The sequence below is a fragment of the Lactuca saligna genome, chromosome 8 (genome assembly GCF_052625555.1).
Source record: "Lactuca saligna cultivar CGN05327 chromosome 8, ASM5262555v1, whole genome shotgun sequence".
Lineage (NCBI taxonomy): Eukaryota > Viridiplantae > Streptophyta > Magnoliopsida > Asterales > Asteraceae > Lactuca > Lactuca saligna.
In genome coordinates this window covers 34,514,986-34,524,450 of record NC_136424.1, presented here as the reverse complement: position 1 = coordinate 34,524,450, position 9,465 = coordinate 34,514,986, and the positions used below count along the sequence as shown (strand labels likewise).

Genomic DNA, 9,465 nt, shown 5'->3' with positions numbered 1-9,465 from the left:
GGGGTAAGGTGCATTTGATTCCTAAAGCTTAAAGATCCGGATTTTTTGCACTTTTCACAATGTGTACAAAGCACATGGGAATCATGGAAAATAGAAGGCCAAAAGAATCCGCTATCTAAAACTTTCCTAAATATCCTTTGGGGTCCAAAGTGACCACCACAAGCATAAGAATGGCAAAAATTAAGGATAGATTGTACCTCTCTTTGCTCAACACACCTGCAAATTACTTGGTCCGTACAGTAATTCCAAAGGTAAGGCTCGTCCCATATGTATCGTTTGGCTTCCTTCTTGATTTTGTCTCTTTGCCAACGGGATGAATCTGGGGGAAATTGACTTGTGACCAAGTAATTGACGATATCTGCTTACCATGGTGCTTCTTTGGCTGCAAATAGATGCTCATCTGGAAATGTGTCACAGATTGGTATATCATCTTCGGGCGATACAATGCGACTTAGATGATCCGCAACCAGATTTTCCTTTCCACTCTTGTATTTGATCTCATTATCGAACTCTTGCAAAAGCAGCATCCACCGTACTAAACTCGGCTTCGAATCTTTCTTTGTAAGCAAGTGCTTTATGGCTGCATGGTCCGAATATATAATCACTTTAGTTCCAAGGAGGTATTATCGGAACTTCTCTAGAGCAAAGACAATAGCAAGCATCTCTTTCTCCTTTGTGGTGTAGTTGCCTTGTGCACTATCAAGGGTCTTTGATGCATAGTAGATGACATGATGTGCTCGGTCAACCTTTTGTCCCAAAACCGCCCCAACTGCGATATTGCTAGCATCGCACATGATCTCAAATGGAAGATTCCAATTCGGCAGTTGAATAATGGTGGCGGATGTCAACAAGTCTTTCAAACGATCAAATGTCTTCTTACATTCATCACCAAACTCAAAATCGGCCTCCTTTTGTAGAAGTTGACAAATCGGCACCGTGATCTTGGAAAAATCCTTTATAAACCGCCGATAAAAACCTGCATGGCCAAGAAAAAAGAACGTACTTCCCAAACATTTGCCGGGTATGGTAAGCTCTTAATAACATTTGTTTTGGCCTTGTCAACTTCTAAACCTTTTTGGGACACCATATGTCCAAGTATCAAGCCCTTGTCAACCATAAAATGGCATTTTTCATAATTAAGGACTAAGTTCATGTCAATGCACCTTTGTAAGATTTTGGTGAGATTTTGCAAACATTCATTAAAATAATTTCCTTAAATAGTAAAATCGTCCATGAAAACGTATATAATATTTTCGACATATTCTGAAAATATGCTCACCATACATCTTTGGAAGGCCGCGGGTGCATTGCACAAGCTAAAGGGCATGCGTCTGTATGCAAAGGTGCCAAAGGGACATGTGAATGTGGTTTTCTCTTGGTCTTCCGAGGCAACCGGAATTTGATGAAAACCAGAGAAACCATCAAGGAAGCAATAGTGGGATTTCCCGGCCAATCCTTCTAACATCTGATCGATGAATGGCAAAGGGAAGTGGTCTTTGCGGGTGGAAGCATTCAACTTCCTATAATCGATACAAACTCTCCACCTGTTTTGCACACGGGTGGGTACCAATTCCCCCTCATAGTTTTTGACAACGGTGACTCTGGCTTTTTTCGGGACAACTTGCACAGGACTTACCCACTTACTATCAGAAATGGGGTAGATTACACCTGCATCCAAGAGCTTCATGATCTCTTTTTTAACCACCTCCATCATAGGTGGATTCAACCTCCTTTGGGCTTCACGGGTTGGCTTGAAGTCCTCTTCCATCAGTATTTTGTGCATGCATAATGATGGGCTCAACCCTTTTATATCCACAATGGTCCAACCAATAGCCTCCTTGTATTTCTTCAAAATTCCAACCAACTCTTTTTCTTCTTCTAGTGCCAGCTTGGTCGAAATTATCACCGGTAATGACTCTTCCTCTCCAAGATAGGTATATTTGAGATGGTCGAGAAGAGCCTTCAACTCAAGAGTCGGTGGTTGTACTATGGATGGGAGAAGTTTCAGATTGGAACTTTTTAGCTTCATGCGGGGTGGTTCAACTCTCATGGGTTCTGCTTTCTCCAAGGAATTGATTACTTCAATCAATTCATCCTCCAATTTGTACTTGTCAGCCAAATCCTTAATCCCTGTCTCATCAAAGTGTTTGCTCAAGATGGTGGTTAGCACATCTTGGCTTGACATCTCAAAGCAATCATTAATACATGAATTAATAACATCTATGAAGTTTAAAGAATGAATATCGCTAGGATAATGCATGGCTTCAAAGATATTAAAGTTAATCACCTCACCATCGAACTCCATTGACAAAGTACCATTGGCTACATCTATTTTTGTTTTTGAGGTACTCATAAAATGTCTCCCCAAAAGGATGGAGCTCGATTGTGGGGTGTTTGCATCACCCATATCTAAAACATAAAAGTCAGCGGGAAAAACAAGCTCATTAACTTGCACTAACACATCCTCCAATACACCTTTCGGGTGTACCAAAGTCCGGTCAGCAAGTTGAACGATAACTCCGGTTTTTGATAAAGGTCCAATTCCCATTGTCTTTGAATAGGGTAAGACATTAATTGATGCTCCAAGATCAAGCATGGCACGTGGTACAAAAAGATTACCCATTTTGCAAGGAACCATGAAAACACCCGGGTCCTTGCATTTTTTGGGTAGCCGCTTTTGTAACACGGCTGAGACATTTTCACCAACCTTCACAGTTTGATTTCCTTTAAACTTTTTCTTAGATGTGCAAAGTTCCTTAAGGAACTTACCATATCTAGGAATCTGTGTAATGGCATCTAAAAGAGGGATATTGATTTCAACCTTTCGAAACATGGCCATGATTTTGCCATCTTCCCTTTCTCTTTTGGTGCTTGCCAACCTTGAAGGAAATGGAGCTGGTGTGACTTTCACTTCGGTCTCTATGGTCTTCTTTGACTTGGAAATACTTTTCCTTTCCTCTTCTTTGATAGCTTCTTCCACCTCAATCTTTTTCTCTTCTTCTTCTTCATGCAGCATCCTTGGGCTTTCATAACTTTTCCCACCTCTTAGAGTAATTGCACACGCATTGTGTTTTGGGTTCTTCTCCGTTTGCCATGGTAGCTTGCCTTGCGACTCCATATTACTCACGGATTGAGAAAGTTGTGATACTTGTTGCTCCAAGGTTTTTATGCTCTCCTTGGTTTCTTGTTGAAAGCTTTGAGTGCTTGTGGCAAGGCTTTTCACTATGTCCTCTAAGGAGATACTTGAAGAACTTGCTTGTGGATGGGGTTGTTGTGGGTGCCTTGGTTGGTAATTTTGAGGTTAGAAGGGTGGTCGTTATGATTTTGAGGAAATGGTGGTCTTGGTCGATATTGATGCGATTGATTTTGCTGATAATTACCTTGTTCATTGCCTCCCCACCCTTGATTATTGTTCCATCGCTGATCACCTCTTGGTTGCTCATAACCTCTCTGATTTGCCCCAGAATAGCCTCCCATGACTTTCGCTTCTTCATAATCTTCCTCTTGGAGTTGTGGGCACATATCGGTTGGATGCCCCACTTGGGTGCAAATACCGCATCGGCGAGGTGTGGGCTGCACACCTTTGTCTTTGGCCAACATCATGACTACTTTTGTGAGCTCAGACAATTGAGCTTCAATCTAAGGAGTTTGAACTTCTTTTACACCTCGGGGTGCATCTGTATACCATTCTTCGTCATGGCTTGAATGTTTGGAATCTTCAGCCATGTTCTTGATTAGATTTCGGATCTCAGTTGGGGTCTTATTGGGCAAAGATCCACCACTAGAAGCATTGAGAAGTCTTCTTTCCATGGGGATCGTACCTTCAATGAAATACTATAGGAGCTGATACTCGGTGATCCCGTGCTTTGGACAACGGGCGCAAAGTTTCTTAAATCTTTCCCAATATGTGTGGAAAGCTTCTCTTTTGTGTTGCTTAATTCCGATAATTTCCCTCTGTAGGGCCGAAGCTTTCATTTTGGGAAAATACTTGTCCAAGAACAACCTCACAAGGTCTACCCAAGTAGTCACCATCCCCGGTGGGAGGTCATAGAGCCAGTCTTTGGCGGCGTCTTGCACTGCGAAGGGTAATGCCCTAAGCTTGATCTGATCCTTCGTGACATTGTGTGGTTTCATACCCACACATACTACATGGAACTCGGTGAGGAACTTGTGAGGATCTTCATTCTGTAGGCCCCTAAATGTTGGGAGTAAGTGAATGAGCCCGAATTTGAGTTCCAAGTTGGTGGCAGCTGGGTATGTGATACAAAGAGGTTGTTGAGTAACCTCTTGTCTTGACCACTGACGGAGAGTTTGTTCGGCTGGTGGGTTTGGAGGATCTTGATTCCCTCCAAGGTTGTGTTCCATGGCTTGAGAAGCGGGTGGTTTTTCTGCAGGTGAAGTGTTTAGGCTATTATGAACAGGTGAAAAGGGTGGAGTGGTATTTATGGGTGAGGTTGGTTGTGGTGAGATGGATGGGCTTTTTGTTTCTGAGGATGATACACTTGAGAGGGGTATGTCCTCCCAAATGTTGATGACTGGGGGAGTAGATGATGAGGAAGTACCGGAAACCGGCTGCCTTTTACGAAGCTTGCCTTGCTTCCTTAATTTCTTTGCAGTCCTTTATATCTCCGAGTCAATTGGCAATGGTGTACATGTACGAAAAGATCTAGGAATAAACAATTAGTAACACTGTGTCCCCGGCAACGGCGCCAATTTGTTAGGCGTGTCAGACCCAACAAATAATGGGGTACGATATACTCCAAAAGAATCCCACTATATTGCACTAAAAAGTAGTACAAGGCAAGTAGGGTCGATCCACAGAGACACAGGACAATCAGTCTATACCCTTTTTGCGTAAGGTACTTGTTCACAAAAGATGAAAGAAAAAGGGGTTTGATTATAATGATTAGACAAACAAAATAAATTCACAAGTAATTGGCTGAATGAGTAAATTAAATGCATATATTATAAAGACTCCAACTTCATGTATGACAATTCAACAATGTGAATCCAAGATGACAAGACTTTTGTTTCATTCTATCTAAGTTGGTACCTGAAAGTGTTAACAAGCTCTAACACTTTCCATTCACCACAATAATTAACCGAAACAAGCTCTTTGATTAATCCTAACCTTACTAACCTAATCTAAACATCCTCTTAGAATTAGATTGAAAGATTGCATGAAGCTTTATGTGAATGTTCCCAACAACACCCAATACTCCTCATAAGCTCGAGAGTGTAAAAGTGTATGAATAAGATTTACACTAAATTCATTCAATAGAGATCATTTTAATACTTGTTACTTGTTCAATTTCACAAAACAATTAAGGATTTTGTAAAAGAGATAACTGGAATGACCTAACCCTAATTCAAATGGCCAATAAGAATCACAATTAGAATCAAACATTCAATTGAAGCAAAATAAATTCATTAGATAGAAATTAAGAACAAGCATCAAGTCATATGATTAGATTCGCAACTAGAAAGTCAAAACATGGGTTGGAGAAATTAGGGTTCTAGCCACACATGACTAGAACAAAACTGGAATTCTAGAAGATGAAATCAAGAACTAAAGTGCTTACAAATATGAAATCCAAATGTTTAACGGACAATCCTTGCTAAAACCTTCAATTCCTTCTCTCCAAAAATCTTTTCTCCGCTCTGCCCCCTTTTAAAAAATGGCCTAATTCTCGTAATAAGAAAAGAGGAAAAACTGCCAAAAAGACAGTTTTTTTAAGCCGAACACGCCCCGTGTCGAAATAGAGCAAATCAACACGGGTCGTGTTGATTGTAAACCAACCCTTCAATTCTTGATTCCAACTTTGAAGTACGATGCTCAAAAATGCCCAGCTAGCCCAACACGCCCCGTGTCGAAATAGCCTGAATGAACACATGTCGTGTTCATCGAAGTCAAAAATGCTTGAGATAGTCAAGCACACCCCGTGTTGGATTCTAAGGCAAACCCAACATGCCCCGTGTTGCCCTCTGGATGCTCATCCTAACTTGATTTTTCTAATTCTTCCGATTCTCGCCCAATTGTCCCACAATCTTCACCAACACTCCCTAGCACCTCTAAAAGCGCGCTCCAACCTCCGGTTCACCTGAAAAGGACATGAAGGAGTGCAAATAAGGTTGTTCAAGAAATTAACCTAAATATGCTAAAATGCAATAAAAACAACGAAATTATGCTAAGGACATGCATAAAAAAAAAGGCTAAAAGCTGTGCAAAAAGGTGCACAAAATGCACCTAACAGAGCCATGTGACTGGAGGGTCCCAAACTGACCAGACTAGAGGGTCCAACGAGCCATGGGACTGGAGGGTCCCAAACAGACCAGGCCGGAGAGTCCAACGAACCGTAGAGTAGAGGGTCCTACTGAGACACATAGACCGAAAGGTCTTACAGGGTTATAGCCTAGAGTGGCTAATATGTTGTATGTGATATTTTGGGAAACTCACTAAGCTTCGTGCTTACCGTGTTATGTGTTATGTGTCTCAGTTTTTTTCAGAATCACAGGAAGGCACCGGCTTGATTGTAGACACCAGAGGAAGAGTTATGTTTCGAGGATCCTGGACTATTAATCAAACAAACATGGGTTGCGTTTTGTAATTTAAATAAACGAGATTTTATAAAATGTGTTATGAGAAATATGTGATTTAAAAATGAATTTTTTTTTGAAAATTTACGGTGTTACAAATTCCACAACCTCTTCGCCCAAGTAGTTCACAGCAAGCCCCGCGTCCATATTCTGAACGACCATCTTCGTCTACTATGCACCCAGATTACATAGACGCCACACTGATCTCCTTTAGCCAGCCTGATCCCATGCAGACTGACTTTCTGGATCAAACCCAGCCCACCCAACCACATCACCCTGACCCCAACTCCCCCTTCACTTACCAGCACCATCTTGACCTCCGTCAGGATATTGCTGCTCTTCAGCATACTATGACTGGTCTCCACCTCGATTATCAGCTTTATAGCACTCAGGTTTCCGGGTATCGTGATGAGGTCTTAGGTTATCGCGAGGACTTTATCGATTTCCGCGATGAGTTCTTCCGTTGCTTTCCATCCTCGCCAGAGTAGTTGTCTTCCACTCCTCCCTAAACATTGAGGACAATGCTTAATTTTAAGTTTGGGGAGGGGATTTACTCCTCCTTTTGTTTTGCAAAAAGTTTTTATTTGTCATTTTTCATAAAAAAAAAAACAAAAAAATTAAAAAAGTTTTTAAAAAAATCCAAAAAGATTTTTCATTTATGTTTTCATTTGTCATTTTTATTTCTTCCTAGTTTTTTTCTAAAAAAAATATTGTCATTTTGTTGCATTTTGCATTTGCATATATAAAAAAACAAAAACAAAAAAAAATGTTCTATTTTTTATATGAAAAAAAAACTGAAAAAAAAAATATACGAGATGATGACATTCTTTACATACGATAGCTCCTTGAAGTGGGATATTGAGAATTGAAAATGAAAAAAATCCGAAGCGACCTGATTGTTATTGGAAATGTAGAATCAGCTGTCATAAGTAGGGGACCCTACGGGGGTTGGCCCTTAATGCTTCGGCGAAAGCTGATTTGGTTAGGTGGGTTCTTAAGGATGCGTTGATTCTGATTCTTACCTATCTAGTCTTAAGACATGAGATCCAGACTGTGTTATTTTCGCTCATAAGGCTAATTAAGGTATGAAGTTTAAATCAAACTAGGGTTGGACTTTTGGGTTACACCGTTTCGTGGTCTTCCTCACTTTGGGAGTCTGTGATACATGAAAGGTAGCAGGATGGTTGCTTAGGGTAATTAATATCACTTTTTCTAGTCTGATGAATTTTTTGGCACGAAAAAAATCACGAAGAAAGGCTTCGATCGCAAATGCATAAGTCCACATGCAATCACATGTTGTCATTTTTTGACTCTTTTGATCGTCATTCCTCATTCCAAGCAGTTCTTGATAATTTCTTGGCATCCTTCCTCGGTCTAGAGTCCAGTTAAGCTCCAAAGCATCCACTAACGCATCCCAAACTCGCGCAATCATCCATGTGCTCCAATTACCCTGAAAAGTCATAACAAGCGTGAGCAGTACGGGCATTCTATACAATTATCACGAAACATGAAATACATAAGAATAATCGGGAGTTAATTAGCTTTTATAACGAAATACCAAGGAAATTGTGCTAAAAGATGCATATAAAATGCATCTAACAGTTACCTTTGATTGTTATAATGTAAAATGGTATAAAAAGATTGTTTTTGAAGCTAAAATGTTATATTTATAGTTTATTTCTTAGAAAAGTATTTCACCAATAAAAGATGCATAGTAGTTTTAGAAAGATGTCATATTTATTAAAATATGATTTTTTTTAGATGTTTCTAGTATGTATAGTCCAAATACAACATTGTATTACATGAAATCGTTATGCGCGTTACTATTTCAAAATGTTTAACAACTAATACTTTATAGAAATTCAAACATGAAGAAGAATCATTCGAAGAATACACATGGACAAACAACTAGCAATGGTATAAATTGAAACAAATCATTGTTAGGCCTGATTGAGGATGTACTAACCTGATTTTCTTTGATGTATCTTTTGCAGTAATCGGATGATTGACGATGCGGAAGCAATTTTTTTCTTAATTACAACGAAGATATTGTGGTTTTCATATGAAGTTTAAATGGAGAATGAGTTATATAATAGGTAGTTTTTGGTATTTACGATGATAAAATCCCAGATTTTATGGGATAAATTCAAAACCTGACATATTTAATTGCAATTTTGAATTGGTGTAACAAACATATCGAAAATAAATTAGGATATGCTTATTTTTTTCAAAATTTGAAAAACAATTGATTTAGATGTGATGTGTTGGACGTTTTTATGAATATAGCTTAGAAATATGACACGTGGCAAAACAACATCTTAAAATAGAACAAGTGACATAATAAGGTTTTGTTCATTAAAGGCATGATTGTCAACTTACAAACTTATTTAATTTTTAATATTTTGTGTTATTGCAAATATTAATAGGCATGTCTAAAAATTTACATAATAAATCAAATTTTTGGATTTTTTTTAAAAATAGTATTTTTCGATTTTTTTTTTAAAGTGCAGATTTTTTAATTTTTTATTTAGAAAACATGATATTTTGAAAAAAAATATCGAAAAAAGTATTTTTTTTTAAAGACCACAATTTTTTAAAAGTATTTATAAATCAATAAAATTTAAAAAAAATATATGGAATATTTAAAAAAATACTATAATTTTTAACCAAAAAATCAACATTTTAAGTGCATATGTGCATATTTTTACAAAGGCATATATGCATATTTCACATACTATAATATTCGTAAGGAAATCAAAAGAAAACTCATTTTATTTACTAATGGATAAACACATTAGAATAAGTATTTTATTCGATACAAAATAAAATATAAAAAACAAAAAAAATATTACAAAATTTCAAAGCTTT

The 9,465-nt window shown here is 38.2% G+C and overlaps 1 protein-coding gene across 1 annotated transcript; it reads right to left on the bottom strand.

The window, feature by feature from the left end:
* Positions 1-623: 623 nt before the first annotated feature.
* On the bottom strand, positions 624-3,118 carry LOC145009546 (uncharacterized). The gene is made up of 2 exons (XM_078968225.1): positions 1,285-3,118; positions 624-976 (listed from the first exon to the last, which is right to left on the bottom strand). The coding sequence occupies exons 1-2, from the start codon at positions 3,116-3,118 to the stop codon at positions 624-626; spliced, it is 2,187 nt and encodes a 728-aa protein (XP_078824351.1).
* Positions 3,119-9,465: the final 6,347 nt, after the last annotated feature.